Source organism: Scomber scombrus, chromosome 21 (genome assembly GCF_963691925.1).
Source record: "Scomber scombrus chromosome 21, fScoSco1.1, whole genome shotgun sequence".
NCBI lineage: Eukaryota > Metazoa > Chordata > Actinopteri > Scombriformes > Scombridae > Scomber > Scomber scombrus.
In genome coordinates, this window is record NC_084990.1 from 10,089,870 (window position 1) to 10,108,999 (window position 19,130).

At 40.1% G+C, this 19,130-nt stretch overlaps 1 protein-coding gene across 2 annotated transcripts; it reads right to left on the bottom strand.

Annotated features, from left to right (window-relative positions):
* Positions 1 to 171: 171 nt before the first annotated feature.
* ace (angiotensin I converting enzyme (peptidyl-dipeptidase A) 1) lies at positions 172 to 17,882 on the bottom strand. Of its 2 annotated transcripts, none has more exons than XM_062442355.1 (25): positions 17,453 to 17,882; positions 13,827 to 13,985; positions 13,606 to 13,693; positions 12,483 to 12,626; positions 12,010 to 12,201; positions 11,661 to 11,758; positions 11,361 to 11,530; positions 10,700 to 10,923; positions 10,453 to 10,597; positions 8,870 to 8,968; positions 7,891 to 8,013; positions 7,612 to 7,817; positions 7,134 to 7,270; positions 6,663 to 6,821; positions 5,871 to 5,958; positions 5,555 to 5,698; positions 5,044 to 5,235; positions 4,468 to 4,565; positions 3,662 to 3,831; positions 3,132 to 3,355; positions 2,876 to 3,020; positions 2,607 to 2,705; positions 2,171 to 2,293; positions 1,665 to 1,858; positions 172 to 576 (listed from the first exon to the last, which is right to left on the bottom strand). In XM_062442355.1, exons 1-25 carry the CDS (start codon positions 17,684 to 17,686, stop codon positions 383 to 385), a joined length of 3,849 nt encoding a protein of 1,282 aa, XP_062298339.1. In that variant the 5' UTR covers positions 17,687 to 17,882; the 3' UTR covers positions 172 to 382. The 2 variants fall into 2 exon arrangements, with proteins under 2 accessions (XP_062298339.1, XP_062298337.1); XM_062442353.1 differs by having other exon boundaries at positions 172 to 579.
* Positions 17,883 to 19,130: the final 1,248 nt, after the last annotated feature.

Below are 19,130 nucleotides of genomic sequence, written 5' to 3' on the forward strand. Positions count from 1 at the left end.
GAATTATTTTGTGTTTTCCAGCGATTTCTCACTTACTTATCACACATAATACACATAATACATATTTAGTTTCTTTATTGTAGAAATGCAGATTCAACAAAAAGAAAATCAAATATTCAAAAATGTTTACACAATCAATAACTTCACATTCATTTTAAAACATTTCCTCTCTAAACATTAAAATATTACAAATAAATTACAGAATTGTAATGTTCTTTTGCATAGGCAAAAAATAATAAATGGACTCCAAAAGTGTACAATAAATATACAAGATTAGATAGGGAGGCAGACCACAAAGAAAAGCTAATTTGATCAGATGTACTGTACAGTACACAAAAAAACACTGATATTCACATTGACATTAATATTATGTCACTGATGACTAGTCTTTCTGCTTCAGCTCCATCGTCGAAAGGGACCTCTCAGGATTTCTCGACTTGCTGTACTTGTAGCCCAATACGATGGTGGCCAACAACAGGACCAGGCCAAGGACAAGCAAGACCACCTGGCCGGCTAAGGCAGCTGCGGGGTCCACACTCATACCCAGGAAGTCCACTTTATTAGCCTTATCTTCAACTACTGGACACACACATAGAATACAGAGTCATTAACATGCTTGGACAGACTCACTCATTCACATTTAGCATGCTACAGATTCTCCATGAAGCGGAGCTGGGTTTTTTTAGAGATGTCGCCACCTACAGGAAAGAATAGTAATAACTGCCGCAATTTTGATACTTAGGCTAGCTGCAGACAATGAGTGTAGCATTGGCAGTTTATTAAACAGTTTCTCTTGTTTCAGTGTATTATTGGGTGCATTTGTGTTTCTGTGCATTTTTGCACTTATAAGACTGAGGTGTGAAAGGAAATTAAATACCAGAGTATATGAAATAAAATTCAGCATGTGGCTGTAAAACATACAATTCTATTTCTAGTATATTTTGTCAAGGATAAAAAAATTTGACAAATAAAATCTGCCTCTTTTTATTGGCAAAGTAACCAGGAGGACAGAGGATACCTAATGACACTCAGACCAGTGTGACCTCTGTGCTCTTAATTTATTCAGCAGAAGACATTTTCTGGTTAAGAAGACTCTTTTGTTTGCAGCTTTAAATGTAAAACCTCAAACAAATAAACAGCAGCTAAAAATGTAAAAAGTGCATTTGCCTACAAGTGTCAAAATTAAAGAGATAACTGTCTGGGTCTGGTTTAGGGTGCTGTGTTTCAGTGACACTGTTATATTAATGCCACATAATAAGCCAAATCTTCAAAGGCATCTTTACTCCTTTATATTCCTGCCACATACAGTGCATCTAAATTCTGCACTTCTCTCTTGATCTTTTAAACAACAGCTGTGCTCTCTTTCCCCATTATCTCTTCCAAGCTCTTTTTTCCCCCTCTGCTTCTAAGAATCTCATCAGTCTAATCTGTACACTTCCTTCCAGCAGGATATCATCAGTAAAACAAGAAGAGCAGGGGAATGATTTCACAGTAAGCAGTAGGAAAGGAGAAAAAATAAGCCTCTGTGTGAAGACATTGTGCTGTTTCTTCTGTGAAAAAGTTCAACAAACATTTGGGCAGGATACTGGAAAACATATTCCCTACATGCATGTGCCTTTACTTGTGTTTCATTATATGTGGATGCATGAAAATGTTGGACTTACTTTCTACTTGTACAGGTTTCCAGTCATAATCAGGCCACCCGCGAACCTCGTTGTTCTTGTTGTTCTCCTTCTCCAGCCATTCAATGAGAGGTTGAAAATACTCCATGAGCGGCTGGGCGCTCATTTTGGGCTCGCCGGTTATCATGGTCAACGCCTCGGGCCAAGGCTTGCTAAAGCCCAGCTTCATCACATCACTGCAAACAGCACAGGTCAGAGAGGAGGTCAGAGAGACAAGGATCAGTAGCAAGAGATGATTACACACATGGCGTGAAGCATGTTCTCACCAGCTGCCAATCTGACAAATACTAAAATGTTGTGGTATAATGTAACATAGTTTCCAATACATCATGCCTTTTTTATGGAACAGTATTCTTGTGTATGTTAGGAGACCTGAGACTCTTAAGTTTTTACATATCACAAATGCAGGCTGTTTTTACCAGTGGTTATACATCATTCACTGACTAAGTTGCTTGTGGGTCGTGTAGGTGTGTGTAGTGTGTACTAACCCCATCAGCTTCCCAGCTTCTTTAGATTGGTAGATATCGCAGGTATGTAGGGGCCCATTTTGATTGGCGGCTTGACACAGAGCTTTGTGGAACTGAAACTGGATGATGAAGCTGACGAAGTACCTGATGGGAGATAATTTAATATCTGCTGTCATGACTGTGGATTCATATCAGCAGAAACCAGAGAATCCCAGTAAAAACAAACAAACAAACAAACAAAAACAGGTACTGTCAAATCAGTTGCTCATAGTGGTGATTGATTTTTTTATTTTATTTTTTTAGCCATGTGACTTAGACCACATTATCTTTTACAGCTTAAGTCCACATATTTATCTTATCTTTGTATAGCTGATTGGAGTGTGTCAAAACAGTTATCAGTTTATCTGTGCTCCGTTATCAGGTGCCCCATTTGCTTTGCTGAATCAGGAAAATTTACCTGACGTAGGGTACATTAGCAGGGATGTGGAACTTCGCGCCTGGGTCGAAGTCATCCTCGGTACGGGTTACAGGTGGACACAATCCTTGGTACTTCATTCTGCAAAGCAAAGGAAAATAATTATCATTAGTGAATTGGTATTTGAGTAAATCATTTACATATCCAACTTTTTATGACTTAATTAATCAACCCCTTACTTATTAACTTATAAAGCTCAATTTAGTCATTTGCATTCCTGTATGCAGTAAACTCTGATGTTGGACATTTACCTGAGGTTCCACCACTCTTTGTTGTACTCAGTCGATGGAATGCGTCCGTCAAATACCTTCCATCTCCACTGGTCCATCAGGTAGCCAAAAGGCAAAAAGGCAATCTTGTCAAGGGCCATGCTCATTAGGAAATTGATATCACTTTCTAGAGGTGGGAGCAAAAACATCAAAATCATGAGCTTAACATCATAGAACATGTAGGATTTTCTCAAACATACCAGACAAAAGTATCTGCCCGCTGTGATTGGTCACTCACCGGCGTTGTTCTCAACTTTGTCCAGGAGACCGATTTTCTGCAGATGTTTGGGTGTGGCCACAGACAGGGCAAGCACATCACCAATGGCCTCGTGGAAGCCAGGGTTGGCTCCATCACGGAAGGACACAGGCTGGTCTTTGTACTGCAGGAAGTACTGGACGTGACCCATCTCATGGTGCACTGTGATCAGGTCATCCATAGTCACAACAGTGCACTGCTTGATCCTGGAGACACAAACAAGGCAATGATTACTTCATTTTTAACAGAGGAGCTTTCAAAGAAGAACTCTTCATTCTATAATACTTCTTCCTGGCTTCCATACACTGAATAGTATTGAAATGAAGTTGTTCAGTCTACTATATCTGAGAAGTTAGTTAGACAGCAGTTTGACTTTTAAACCTCATATGCAACAACCAGTGCAGAAACTAAAGATAAAACGTGTGTATAAGTGCCTTATATCAGAATCATTTCTCTTTTGAGGACAAAAACCATCATGTTTGAGATATCCTGTCAAAAAAAAAAGGTTTAACCTGAAGTCTTTTCTGTTATAAAAGTCCCATGCAGAGGCGTGACAGACCACCTGGCGATCATCTGGCTTCACAAGCATAGATTTGTCCCAAAACTCTTGTGGCATTGGCAGCAGACCCAGGGAGGTGAAAAAATTGTCTGATTCCTGGAACATTCTGGTGGCATTCCAGCCCTGAACAGGAAAAAAGAGCATCAGTGCAGATGTCGATGTTATATGATGGCTAAATAAATAGTTTTCCCAAACAATGACGTTCAACATTGGGAAAAATCAACAACTAGAAAATAAACAAAATTGCAGTGTAAACAAATTATGTTAACATAAGGATGGAAAGTAAGTAACATACTTGTTCCCTGGAAATCATGTATAAACTATATTCAACAATTATATACACACTTCATGTCAGTTATAGATGTGTGTTGCTTTTTACTGCTTTTATTTAATGCAATTGTAATCCTTTGGATTTATCCTCTTTCTGCTTGATCCTCCACTTTGGCCTGCATCCAAGTTTCATTTTCACCAAGACAAACTGATTCTAGACCTCTAAAGCTGCAAAGCAAGTGGTGAAAGAATGTGTCTGTGTGTGTGTGTGTGTGTGTGTGTGTGTGTGTGTGTGTGTGTGTGTGTGTGTGTGTGTGTGTGTGTGTGTGTGTGTGTCTGTGTGAGTGTGTGTGTGTGTGTGTGTGTGTGTGTGTGTGTGTGTGTGTGTGTGTGTGTGTGTGTGTGTGTGTGTGTGTGTGTGTGTGTGTGTGTGTGCCCTTAGTGTAGTCATGTGTGCAGCAGTGACCATTATGCAATAGCTGTGTTCACCTTTTCCACCATAGCTGGCGTGGCGTCAACTTGAGTGGCATCTGGGTAGGGTATGACCAAATCCATTATGCCAGACCACGTCTGTGCCCACATGTTGCCTGAAAAGAACAGAAGACAGCATTCATATTTCACATTTCTAAGTATTTGTGGCGTATGTTCTCCTCTGCTGTGCCAGTGTTTAACCAAGTGGGATTTGTGACTGTTAGTCAGTCCAATCCCTAACCGTGTGGAAGTGTCACACACAATCTCACGCTTGATGCCTCTGAAAGAAAATTAAATCCTGCCTAAATCCAAATGCATATGCAGCCAACGACAGAATATTAATGGGGTATGCTCCCACATAAAAGGAGAGTTATGGCTATAGTGTTTGAATCTTTTGGATTCCATAGTGAAATATGGACTGAAGTGTGGTTTTGTCCAGTGACCTTATCCTCAACTCGTGAAAGCCTTGTAGAATCAAAACAACATTTCTGAATGCCATGTTGAGCCCCAAATATTGTTGCTTTATGAAATCCAGTTTGAAAATCTTCTGCTCTTTCATAGACATTCAAGTCCCTCCTTGTTGCACTTACTTACCCAGCAAATGAGCAGGAATGGGTCCCTTTAGGTTGATGTGTTTAGCACCATACTTCTTGTACAGAGCCCTGCGAACATAGGCATGCACGTTTTGATAGAGTGGCTCCAGCTCTTTCCACAGACTCTCCAGGTCTTGCTCAAATGTTGGGGTTTCATACAGAGAGCGCCAGAAAGCCCCATTGTCACTGTGACCTACAGACAGATGCAAGAACAAACACAAAGATCAGTGATGAGTATTTTCACAATGTGTTCACAATTAGCAATGCATTTGTAATACAATGGCAGCCATATTGTGGTTTTATACAAAAATGTCCTCTGAGTTACGTTTCTTTTGAAGAAGATATAACTTATTGAGTAAAAGCGTGCAAAGTGAAGCCAATACTTTTCAACCTTAGGTCAGAAGTTCATCTAAGTATGCTCAAGATTTTTCTTTCTTTCCTCTTCCTTTTTCAAGCAAGACAGATTAAGGAAAATCTCAAGGTGGATGTAAAATTACTCCCTTAGGTCATACCATTGAGTGTGGCAGCTTTGTTGGCCAGTTCAACATATCTCTTGTAATCCTCGCGAAGTACTTTGCCAGCAGCATCTCGCCATCCTTTCCAGGCAAAAAGCAATTCGTCATAATCCCTGGACTCCGCCATGATCTTCTGAAGATCTGAAACACAACACATTGTTTTACTACAATAACTTCCACAATGTTCAACATGCCACCCTAACTTTACTAATTCATTTTATTTCACATGTTCAAGTGTCACATGTTTTAAATATTGGACATCACAAGAACTTAACTCTTCATGTTAAAATCTGTATGTATTTTGTAGTCTTACCTGGATCCAGTGGATGGCACGTCCCATCATCTCTGCAGACTTCAGCCACACTGTACTTAGTCTCCATGTTGGACAGCAGATTGTTGTACTAAAAAGGTAAAAGCACCCACTGAGCATTAGACTCCACTGAAAACATATTTAAATAAATATGCCAGCAGTACACAGGTGGAGAGAAGAAGCCATTAACATGTGAGAGAAACTAGTGACTCTAAAAAACTCAGTAAATAATATTTCATCTATATATTCATAATTGCTACTTGAGTGCACCATCATTGACTTGCTTGATACTTGTTGGACATCTAATGAACACACTTAAGCTCCTGGTGCTCACGTGTCTGGTCCAAAAACCATAACACAACAGTTTGAAAAAAGCATAAAAAACAAGCACAAAAGCAAACAAATACACAGCGGCGTGCTCTCGTTAAGGTGCTCCTCCTAGGTAGGAAAACAGGTCAAAACAAACCCATAGTATTTGTCTGCCTTGAGCAACAGTGTGACAACAGTGTTAGATGGTCCTTTCATTATATTCATATTGGACTTTATATGACAGTAAAATCTCAACTGGCAGCACCAGAGCAACTTTTTTTTAAATCATCAGAGCACAAGTTGCCAAGCAACAGCTTAGGTTGACTGCAAAGAAAGACAAACTTTAGTCAAAATATAAATAAGGCCTTGCAGAGTCTGCAGGCTAACATTAGCTTATTTAATTAGCATTCGACTATATGGGTTGAGCTTGAAATATTTGGTCAATTAGCTACTGTGGATGACTACTAAAAACAATTTCCCCCACACCTCTTCCAGTTCTTCTGCAGACAGTGCGGCCCTCTCAATGTCGCTGAGTTTTTTAATGATGCGTTTGACTGAGGCGTCCTGGAAGTCAGTGGTGTCGTACTGACGGGCCATCTGTCCATACTCCAGGGTGTGGGCCGACATCTCCAGGTTCTTCGCAAGCTACAGAAGGATAATGAATACTCTTTAATATTTGTGTTTTGAAGCTGGGTGATGGATGGTGGATGGATGGATGGATGGATGGATGAATGGATAAATGGATTGATAGGTTGGAAAGATGCAGACAGGTAGATAGGAAAAGTAGATTAGTAGAAACATGCACACATGGGTTGATTGTAATAAATTATAGATTCATTGACACATTTTTTTGATTAAGCAATCATTTTATTGTTTCCTAATTATGTGCACAAAATCAAAAGAACAATGAGCAATGTCATAGTGATCACTGTGGAGTCGTCAGTCCGAGGGTCTCACCATCTCCTGCTTATTGACCTCGTTGATGTCAGTATTGTACGCCCAGGAGGCCTCCGTGTATGCGTTCCACACCTTTTCAGCTGTGCTGTTGTACTTCTTAAGAAGCTCCTTTGCCTCAAGCTCATCTGTTTTCTTGTCTGGGTAAACAAGGAGATGGACATCTCAGAAACCCTGTAAGTGTACTGTAAAGATCCATGTAATTAAGTCTGAAAAATACTACCATATTTAAAAAAAAAAAAAAAAAAAAAAAGATATGTGAATTATACAAGGATTATACCAGAGAGTGCTTAATGTTTTCTTTTTAGGCATTTTCTTCAAATGAAAAGGGCAAAAAACCTCCCAAAAACAAAAAACACCATATACCATCCTTCTTTCACAGTAACAATTACTTTGCTAGATTTTGGAGAAAAAACAAACATTTTAGCCTGTCCTCACTTTCTTACATGCAACTTTGTGCTCTTTGGTGTGCTCCCCTTACCAATATCCTCTGGGTAGCCTTCAGGTATGGGTGGGACCCAATTAAAGTCAGGCCATCCCAAAGTCTCATTCACATTTTGGATTTTCAGCCACTTAATAATCGGGTCAAAGTATGTCATCAGTGACCCGGCATCCATCTTGTCGGTGCCTAAAGCCTCCTTAAGCACTTCAGGCCAACGTTTGGAGGAACCCGCCTGAAGAACTTTTCTGCAGGAGGAAGAATAACAGCATATCACATGCTCTCTGTAATGAACAGTGGAAGTCCGGTACGATCACATACTTTAAAATGGCTCCTGCTTCTGGAGAGCGGTAGATGTCACATGTGTGCAAGGGACCAGAGTGCTTGGCTGCTGCGCACAGTTTTTCATGAAACTGGAACTGCAGGATGAAGCTGACAAAATACCTGAGGGGGAAAGAATTGCTTTGTCATATCTTGCGGAAGTGTGCAACACATTTATGCTACTACTTTTCAAATTTTTCCCAACAATTTATTAAAAACTAAAAAGTAAAGTGGGCAAAATTTGTTTAAAAAGAGTCACATCCTCTGCTTTTTGGTAAGACTATTTATCTTTCACACCTCAATATACTGACTAAATATACTAAAATGCTATGATGTTTTTGCCATTTTTGTCAGTGTGTTTCAGCAACCACAACATAAAATGTATCTATTTAATGTATCTTTGCCTATTTGTCATTCCCCACCTCTGAAAAGAAACCAGCTGGGATCAGATGCTTTTCTCATAAAGCCCCCTGCCTCTGCAACACGCTTTCCTGCTATTGTAGGGTTACTGTATTGTGTAAATCCGCACTCAAGTGCCAGTAATTCAGTGGAGATTACAGCACACGATACTTTAACTCCCAGTTCACTAGCCATTCTTACATGTTCATTCACTTTATTCACTTATTTCCCTGGTGAATGTGCAGGCACATACACGAACATGCCAACACACACCCACACACACACACAAACACACACACACACACACACACACACACACACACACACACACACACACACACACACAAACACACACACACACATTTATCAAGCATGTGCTCTAAAAAGGCTCCATTTTATGGAATTTAAAGCTTTAAAGCTGTTATATCTTTAGATTTCATTCTTTAAAGCGCTTTGAGAAAAAGCATTAATCAGACATCTCAGAAAATATTTAATACCATGTCATGAAAACATCGATCATCCAAGCTGATTGACTTTATCACATCTGTTATGTAGTACTATAGCTGGAACAGGATGCTACCTGATGTATGGCGTGTTTCCAGGAATGTGGTATTTTGCCCCTGGATCAAAGTGCTCCTCTGTACGTCTGGTGGGTGGGCAGATGCCTTGATATTTTGTCCTTTAAAAAGAAATAAGAAACCGATGGATTTAGACAATAATGGTACAGGTCATACAACCAAAACACAACTTTTGGAAAACTATCCAGCTGAAAATGATGTTTTCAAGAAACACCTCACTTTACACAAACACACTAAAGAGTCTGAATGCCGGCCAGAACAACTGAAGTGTTATTGTTACTACAGAGCAGCTCCACTTAAACTTTTTAGGCTGTGATTTACTCATGTATAAGTGGGAGTAGTGCCACCTCTGTATTAAATGAGTGTTTTGGCACTGGAAAACCTTAAAGGGGTGAAGCAAAAAAGCAGGCCGGTAGGCCAAAGTATGTGCACAGAAAGTGATATTAATAAACACAGGCAAAAATTAACCCTGAGAAAATCAACAAAATTAACAAGCCAAAGTAAACACACAAATAAATTCTGTAGCCTCACAGCAAGCTACAACCTTATCTTTTCCTTACTCACTTCAATAGACCAGTGACTGGCCTTTTAACTTCTCAGCCACATCAAACTCAGACTACCATAGGGTGAGCTACACTGATTTCACGCTTTAAAACCATAAAGAACATTGACTGAATTTCTATTACTGCTGACAATCACAATTTCTTATGGTTACACACACAGCTATGAAGGCACCAAATTATACAGTATGTAATTAACTACAAGCACAGTTTGATCTGCCCTACCATCACAACTCACCCTTCAACAAAATATAACATTCTGAAACACAAAATACTCAACTGAAATTCATGTTACATCTGTGCAACATGAATGAATTTAGCAAAAACATTAAACTGAAATTAGTGAAATTATTAGTGAAACAAATTAATTTAACACAAAAACACAAGTAATGTTGGTAACCAGGGCTTAGACACTTAGGTTTTATGGAATATCATGAATCATGTAATTTTTTTGTCATGTTTTACACAACACATGAATGTTAGCTCCACTACTCCCGTTTGGACATCATTTTATAACTAATATTCTAAATTTCAGTAGATGTATATTCACTTTCTTGCTAAGAGTTAGATGAGAAGATTCATCCTGTTGCCAGCAGGCTATCTTAGCTTAGCACAGAGACATGAAACAGGGGGAAAGAGTTAGCCTAGTTGAGTCCAAAAGCAGTAACTTCCTGGAGTCTCCGCTGGTTGCCTAGCAACTTCACATTCACATCAAAATCCTGGGAAGTTACTTCACCCAGCCAAGAAATAGTCTGGCACATAACCCCCTGTAAAACCACAATGTGCCTCTTTTACAAATTGTACAGATTAAACTGATAAAACTTTACATTGATATAAGATATAACTTGACTTAGTGAGATTTAGAAATTTAGATGTGCTGGTAGGAGGATTTTGTTTGACCTTTGGGCGGAGCCAGATGAGCTAAGCTGATTGTGGCCTCATATTTCATGTACAAACATAAGAGTGGTAAGACCAGACCAAAATCTTCCAAATAGCCTATATTAAGCCTTTGCATAAAAGCCTACCTGAGATGCCACCACTCAGCGTTGTAGCGCTCTGGAGGAGTGCTTCCACTGAACACACCCCATCTCCACTGGTCAATAAGGTAGCCAAAAGGAAGGAAGGCTATCTTCTCCAGAGCCATCTTCAACAGGTAGTTGGTATCAGTTGCTGGAGAAACACAATGCAATATTTAATTTCCCAACCTTTGATTATGAATAAAATCACTCATCCATTTTAGCGGCTTGGATTTGTTTTATTTGGTCTCTTTACCTTCGTCAGAGGCCGCAGATTCCAACAGTCCAATGGTATTGAGATGTTTGGGTGTGGAGACGGAGAGAGACAAAACATCGCCAATAGCCTCGTGAAAACCGGGGTTGGCTCCACGACGGAAGCCCACAGGCAGGTCTTTGTACTGCAGGTAATACTGGACATGCCCCATCTCGTGGTGTACAGTGAAGAGCTGCTCCATCGTCACTGTGGTGCACTGCTTGATCCTAAAGAGAAATAAATAGCCATATAATTGACTGTATTATCATGTTTTATCAACAAGATTAGCAATCAGTTTATAATCTGAATAGCAATGATATACTCCCAAAGGTTTGTAGTCCAAGGGTATTACGACTTTAGCACATATGACTTAGTAAGTTATAACTTTCCACTTTGATTTGAGGCACCACATCCAATTCAAGTTCAACTAATGCTTTATATTTGGGCACCTGACTATTTTTTTGCGACAGACTTGAAAAATTGTGAACCTATCCTTTAACACCAGTGTCATGTGAATCAGATGAAGATGCAGTATTACTGTCCACCAACTTCACTGTGTAGCGCACAGAGATCCCAATATCTCCTTCATTTGTTTTCAGGTTACAAGTTAACAATGAATAAAGTGTAACTACAACTCGCTTGTAGTTAAGCGAATTCATTTTACCTGAAGTCTTTGCGGTTGTAAAAGTCCCAAGCAGACGCATGGCACACCACCTCTCGATTGTCAGGTTTTTCCAGCATGGATCCACTCCAGAACTCATCAGGCATCTTCTCCAAATTCAGAGAGGTGAAGAACTCCTCGGCAACACGGAACATGTTTGTGGCATTATAGCCCTGATGAAAGAAAACAATATAAGTGCTATTTACAAAACTTTAATCTCATCATTTCTTATATCATCGTCACTTATTTGTTAAATTCCCTCCTACAATCTATTTGAGAAGCACAAAGCCCCCCCTCACTTACTTGTTTGACCATTTCATCAGTCACATCCAAGTTGGGTTTTTCAGGAAATGGGATCATCATACCATATATATTGTTCCAGGTCTGGGCCCACATATTTCCTGAGGATGAGGAAGAAACCGCACTTAAGCAACAATTCTAATTTGTTATGGATACACCATTCACCAGCAGTGTAGGAAATGCCTTTATGCAGCATGTGCACTCACAGTAATGAGATAAGCACACAAAAATCATGCATGAATGTTTGATCTTCGGTGCTTTTATAAAATAATGTTGTGCAGCATATATTCTAACATCTTGCTTAGCACTACAATGCAAAGTATTTTAGCAACATAAAAATATTGTGTTGTACCTAGCAGGTGAGCAGGGATAGGTCCTTCAAGGTTAATGTACTTAGGACCGTACTGCTTGTAGAGCTGGCGGCGCACAAAGGCATGCAGGTTGAGGTAGAGGGGCTTAATTGTCTGATAGAGGTCCTCTATGACCTCCTCAAAGTTGTCAGTCTCATACCAAGAGCGCCAGTCAGCTCCAGTGTCATCGAATCCTACACAGGACAAAATGTTTGTTATTTATCTCTGTTTCTCTCTCTTTCTTGCATATAAGTAATTTCCATCACTCTTCTTGTTCCTCCATTACTTCATTCTGATTAAATTAATTACTTAATTAAAATAAAAACAAATTTAGAAATTTGTCTTCAGCTTACTTGACAATCAACATCATAAATCATACCATATGTCACAAAAACGATAAGTTAAAAAAAACATAAATATGCACTGCAATATATTAAATGTAACTTCATAAAAATGCAAGGAATAAAGTGTTTACCATCAGCTCGAGAGGCTTGGTTGCTGAGCTCCACAAACCTGGGGTAATACTCCCTCAGAGGTACACCTGATGCATTGTGCCAGCCCTCCCAGGCAAACAGGAGCCTTTTATAGCTCCTGGAGTTGGCCATGATATCTGTTAGTTCTGCAAAATGGAAAAACCCAACACACTGTAAGTCATAAGGAAAATGACATAATGAGCAAAAGCTGGGCGTTTTTCCTAAAACAAACAAGATATATCAGTGTTTGGAATTGCTTCATGCTCCTCCTGCTCTCTCAGCAACGGAAAACCAGAACAAACACATTATCTAAGTGGTTAGCTTTAGGTTATGACAACTCTTGTTATATTCTGAGCATCATGTAAAACAACATTTATCTTCTAAATGCCAGAAATAGGAAAAGGAGGTGAGGAAAAGGTGAAAGCTGAAGGTCACAGAAGATGGTAATGGTGGAAAAAGAGATGACAGATTTTGACAGTCTGTTTGTTATTATAATGATGATGAATAATGTTTCTTTAAATGGGATGTGCTTCATACTTGGAGTAACCCTGTTCCACTCTTGATTATTTCCACTGTAATACCTATAATCATTACAGAGACTGCAGTAAATGAGCTTATAATTTCTACCATCCTGGTCTCTTTTTTCATAGTGTGTATGTTAGCAATCATTTCTCACTTACTTTTGACAGTTGTTGCTGACAAGGCACAGGGCTATTGTTCACAATACATACGAGTGGAGTTAAAAGCTAATGATTAGTTGTTTCTTTAGCTTTTTATCAACACTCATGGGCACATCCGTAACACTTCCTTTGGAGCTCTCTTTAAAGTAATCAGCTCATACCTTGCCATACTCTAGCCATGAACTGATAAAATCTAAACCATTTACAACTGTTTTTCTGTCCTCTTCCCCTCTAAACTGTTGTTTGTTTCGTTCTCTCTCTCTCTCTCTCTCTCTCTCTCTCTCTCTCTCTCTCTCTCTCTCTCTCTCTCTCTCTCTCTCTCTCTCTCTCTCTCTCTCTCTCTCTCTCTCTCTCTCTCTCTCTCACTCTCTCTCATTTACTCTCTTGCTCTCTGCTTCTGTTTCTTACAAGCCTCAAACTAAGTATGTATTCAGCGTTTACTCACCAGGTTCCAGGCTCCAGCTTACGTTCGGCTGTGGATGCACTTTGGCTGTGGAATAAATGTTGTCCATGGTGCTGAGAATTGTGTTATACTGCACACAAGAAACAGAGATATGAAGTCAGTCTTTGATGCTCAAAAGAGGTCAGCACTGCTACGATGACAAAATCTGACACTGTCTTTAGGCTTTCGATTTTTCTCATAATAAATATGAAACAGAAACAAACCTCTTCTCTTTCTTTTTGGGGCAGGTTGGCAGCTCCCAGCGTCTTGATCTTGTTCATCAGTTTAATGTCTTGAGCATCAGTGAGATTGAGAGTGAAGGTTGTCTTGGCCTTTTTCCCCCAGGCTTCAGTGAAGGCCTGCTCTTCAAGGGATGCAGTTACCTAAAGACGAGAGGAAGAAATGAATGACAATGATATACTGATATATCTCCTCATTTCTGATATTACTGATCTATAAGTGCCTAAAATGTAAAGGCCTGCAAAGACTACATATGAATATGTAGCACCAATCTTTTAGTTTATTAATCTCATAAAGTGAGTCTTTATGACCAAGCAAAGTCCACATTGTTCTTTGATATTATATCAGCTTGTTGTTATACTTTGTTTTGTCTTTTTTGTGGTATTCTTTTGGTCCAGTGACATCAGAGCACAACCCAAAAAGACCCCATAAATGACTCCAGCCTACCAGACATTTCCTGTTACTAGCAGCCACATTTAGTCATCAGTATTAGCATTTTGCCTCTCTTCAAGTTCATCTGCTTTAGAATAAGGATTGCACCAGTCTACCATACATAAAGTACCAGTCAAAAGTTTGGACACACTTTCTCTTTCAAGTGAATGGACAAGTGTGTCCAAACTTTTGACTGGTACTGTACATACATATATAATGCAGACCATGTGTGTAATATATATAAGAGGTGTAATTTAGTCTTTTTATCTTCTTCATACTGTTTGTCTTAAATTGGTTATATTATATTAAAATTGATTTCCTGTGTGAATACTTTGTGCAAACGTGTTTTTTTCTCATTATTTTTCTAAGGTTGTCAATGCCAATCTGTCCATCCACCCATTATTCAACTACTATATCTACCACATGTATTCATCTTGACTTGATATGTTCCTCGAGAGCTTTTACAACACATCTTTCCTCTGGGATCAATAAAGTGTTCCATCTGTCTATCGGGAGCAAGGACAGAAAAGCTAAATAAGCCCCGCTCAAGGATAATATTTTTTTAAAATGTGTTTGTCTCTGAAGCACACATCCTCATATATGGCCTGTCTGAATCTCTAGAGTTTTTCTTTATGGGATCCTGGATATAGATGTTCACACTATATAATGACAGTGTGGGAAGAATGGATGGAGTCAAGGCTACTGTGGAAGACTGCATGGATAGTATATGTGCTGTACCTTGAATTGCTCCTATTGAAAAAGATGAACTACTGCTCTATTGTTATAGCACTATGTGTACCATATACTGCACCTTAAGCATTTAATTTGCTTAAGAAAAAAGACTGTGTGTCACTGTGTTGCAATAGTAGTATCATGTCAGTGTTACTGTAAGTGTGACTAACAATAGCTTTTTCACACTAATGTTGATGTAACCTAAAAAAGCAATGAGTTAATGTTTGTACCTCGCTAGTTGCTCAACACACATCCTGATAAAACTAACAGTAGCTTCATTCCAGTCATGTTTTCATTGAAGCCCCTCTTATCTGTATTTTTCTCAGCATTCACTAAAATAACAGACTGACAGGAGCAAAAAACTGGTGACAGTGAGTTGAAGTATTAACTCTGACCTTTGTGCACTTCCTCTCAATCTCTGTCTTTTTCTCAATCGTTTTTTCCAGCCTGCCCACACCCACCCATCCACACAAATAATCACATTCTCAGCCCAAGAAACACATAAACATAAGATGGCTGGAAAAACCTTTTTTGCTTTATTCCTCATACAAGCTGCAGAGTGTGTTGTCATTTGTGGGGGAAAAAGTGTTTACAGTATCTGCTCTATAACAATCTTCTTACTCATTTACCATTTGAACAATGGTAACCTCATGTGTGCAAAGAACACATTTTCCAAAATGAATTCATAATGTCTGAGAATGAAACCCTTCACTTGAACTAACCACAATGCAGGTAGTGCTCAAATTTCACATTAGAGCTACATACATTTGGCAATACACAGTGAAATTTGAATGTAACTGAGCCCCAGGTGTGATTGCAACACTTAAAGGCGGTTGGTATTTCATTGGGTTCAAAGGACATCAGTTATTGAAATCCACTCTCATTGCTTTTTTACTCCACATAATAAGAAGCCTGTGAACTGATCCTCATTCTGCTTGATCCACTACATGCCTAACCTGGCTGGCTGAGTCTCATTTGCACCAAGACCAAATCATGTTCACCTCTGAAGCTGCAAGAGCTGAGGCGGAAAAGTGTGTGTGTGTGTGTGTGTGTGTGTGTGTGTGTGTGTGTGTGTGTGTGTGTGTGTGTGTGTGTGTGTGTGGTTGTGTGTGTGTGTGTGTGTGTGTGTGTGTGTGTGTGTGTGTGTGTGTGTGTGTGTGTGTGTGTGTGTGTGCGCGCGCTTTATGTGTGCAAGAGTGTGCGTGCTGTAATTTAGTCTGTGTCAATTTATGTTTTTCAATCAATTCAATGTATTGGACTCACAGGGCAGGATAAATGGAATACCATCATTTAAAAAATCATACGAGTAATTCTTATTCTCTGTCAGCCTGAGTGGCCTCACTCCCCTAGGCTGTCAGATCAGATGGAGCTCAATGGTCTGATTCACTTTGATCCCATCTTTGAATTGTCCAGGGGGAAAAAAAGTGCTCATACATGGCAACTAAAAGCCTGCTCATCTTTCACCGTACAACCCAAACACATTCTGGACAGCAGAACATATTCTGCAGCCTGACCCTTTTGACACTGGTGGTGTAGGGCACATCTACACCTGTTCAGCGTGTGAGGAGAGCAGTTCCCAAAGCCTGGATAGTGTAGTGAAATCCTGTTGTGACAGCTGTCCAAGCACAAGTAGAAAGAAAAAACCCCAGAGGCTCCGTGTGACAATTTGCTTTCATGAGTTTTCATAATACTTGGTAAGCCTGTGTCCATGAACATGAGCATGTTTTAGCCTGAAGGCAAGTAAATACTCTTTCACACCTCTGCAGTTTCATTGTTTCCTGCAACTGCCTGGCTGGCAATACTTTTCTCCTGTTTTAATGTCTCTATAGTCTCTCCCTCGTCTTCACTGTTTATGCAAATGTTCCTTCAGCATATGGTGAAATGAAACTGTAACACCACTGCAATGTGCTATTAATGTAATGTCTCATAGCTTGCCTCTAAAAAGCCCCATTTTAAATTTTTTGCAGAAGAAAAGCATTTTATTGGCTGCACATATTGCCGTAGTGGACCATAAAACTACTTCTAAACTGCATCCTCTAGCGGGTGCGTCCATCTGGAGAAACTGTTAGACAGAAAGTATCATGAAACAGACAGTTAAAAAAATATAAATGGCTAACAGAATATCATGCAAGACCCCCTAGGAATTGATTCAAAACTTGAAGACGTTTGCACCCCAGGCATTCAGATTTGTTTTATATTTCCAGTAACACACAAGCTGAGTTGGCCGCGTTGGGAGGAAACTGAGCATGTAATTCTGGAGAGAGATGAATAGGCGAGATCTCAAAGTCAAGCAGGGCTCGGCTCAGCCTCGACCAAGCATGCATTTGTGGAGACGAGGTGTCAGTGCTGACAAGAACTGATCTAAACAGGTCAATTTTGAGCATAAGAAGAAAAGGGTAAGCTTAAATATCTCTCTCTAAGCTCAAGATTCCAGTAAGCATCCTACCTGGAGCTGGGAGTTGTGGCTCGTCAAGTTGGTGTTGTAGTTCCAGCTGGCAGAGACACTGTAGAATAACACCTCTTCAGCAGTGCTGTTGTAGTCAGTGAGGAACCTTTGTGCCTCATCCAGGGTGTCTGCATAGTCCCCTGGAAGCCAGTCAGGTCGCAGAGCTTCAGAAAGTCCCAAGACCGGCAGCAGAAGCAGCACTGACCACAGAAACCTGTCCCCACCAGTGCCCATGACTAGCTCCCACCAATGACACCGTGCAGGAGAAAAACTGTTAAGTGGAAGAGTTGGGAACAAGGGCTAAAAATATACTTCCTCCAATGTCAAATATGAGTACACCTTCCCCCTTGAGCTGTTGTCTCATCCACTCCTTCACTGCTCCCCTGCTTGCCTCCCAGCCTAGCTGCCGGTGAAATGCACAGAAGCTAAAGCGAGCTTCTTTTAAGTGCCAGTTTAACCCAGCCCACACTTCTCTGCAGCCTTCCCTCTCACCACTTTACAGCACTGGACATATTCCCCCCCCCCCACCAATTCCCCTCCTTACTCCTATCTTTTCTCCCTCCCTTGTGTTCACCAGCTTGCCAGAGTTTGGATAGCTGTCAATATCTCTGATTAGATCCAAGTTTCTGTGGAAGATGAGAGATGAGATATGATACACCAGTGCAATGTGCCTGCCTGCCTGCTTGCCTGTGGTAGCTCCTCAATAACCAGCACTGGAGTGTTTGGGAGGGACTCTGCATACTTTGCTCTCAGTTCCCTCCTTCAGCTTAGTGACAACAGAGGGAGGGGGAGTTATAAAGACAGGGGAAATTAAAGCAAGAAGGAATGGGAGAATGAAATGGGGGGGCGGAGGGGGGGCGTAGCCGGATTGAAGGCAGAATGTTGGAAAGGCTGCAAGAGATTAGCAGAAAAAGAGAGTTAGAGGTACAAAACGGTGAAAGGAGCTCACCTTGAATCATTTCTTTTATATGGGACCTGAGCACAGCTCTCTCTCTAATTGAGGTTAGAAACATTATATAAAATGATCTCAAATGGAACCAGTGTATTTTTTCATGTGGTCAGCACTTACTGCAATGAAAGAGCCCCATTAGTGATCAAAAGTCTGCAAGAGCCCTCGAAAAAATGATTTTAAAAGGGATGTCATTATTGTTTTGGATAACTGCCGACACTGTTGGCTGGTCTTTTTTAGGAATGAGTAGGTTCACAGCTGTCAAACTGTAGAGGGATTTTCAGGGTGTCTCCACTCTTGGCATCTTTATAGTAAAAATCCAAAGAGCAGTCGTACTATACTGTAGCTTATAATGAGTACCATGGCTACAGTATGGTACGTCTTACTGCGTGTCAGTCACTATCTGACAGTGTATTTGAAATTCAGATCAGTGCTGGAGTATGTTTAAAGTAAGGGGGATGGGGATATTCCAAAGAGCTCTTCATGTCTTCCACTTGAGAGAATGAATAACACGTGTGCACTTTTCTTAACATAATTACAGAGTAAACAAAGTCGCTCTTAATCCCAAATTGAGCTAATGCACACATCTCATCTTGCTGGATTGCTCTGAGAAAGCAGTTTGAATGAGGTTTCAGCACATAGCACATTAACAAAGGGATATCAGATCCTGTGGTGGACTGTGTCTATACTCATTGCCAGGTACAGCATTTAGAGCAAAACACATGGAAC

Excerpts from the sequence above, each read along its gene's own strand:
- ace (XM_062442353.1), bottom strand. The coding sequence starts at position 17,686 with ATGGGCACTGGTGGGGACAGGTTTCTGTGGTCAGTGCTGCTTCTGCTG. Across the intron at positions 11,759-12,009 it reads TATCCCTGCTCACCTGCTAG|GAAATATGTGGGCCCAGACC; the intron begins GTACAACACAAT and ends CCTCATCCTCAG. Across the intron at positions 6,822-7,133 it reads AGGTCAATAAGCAGGAGATG|CTTGCGAAGAACCTGGAGAT; the intron begins GTGAGACCCTCG and ends ATCCTTCTGTAG.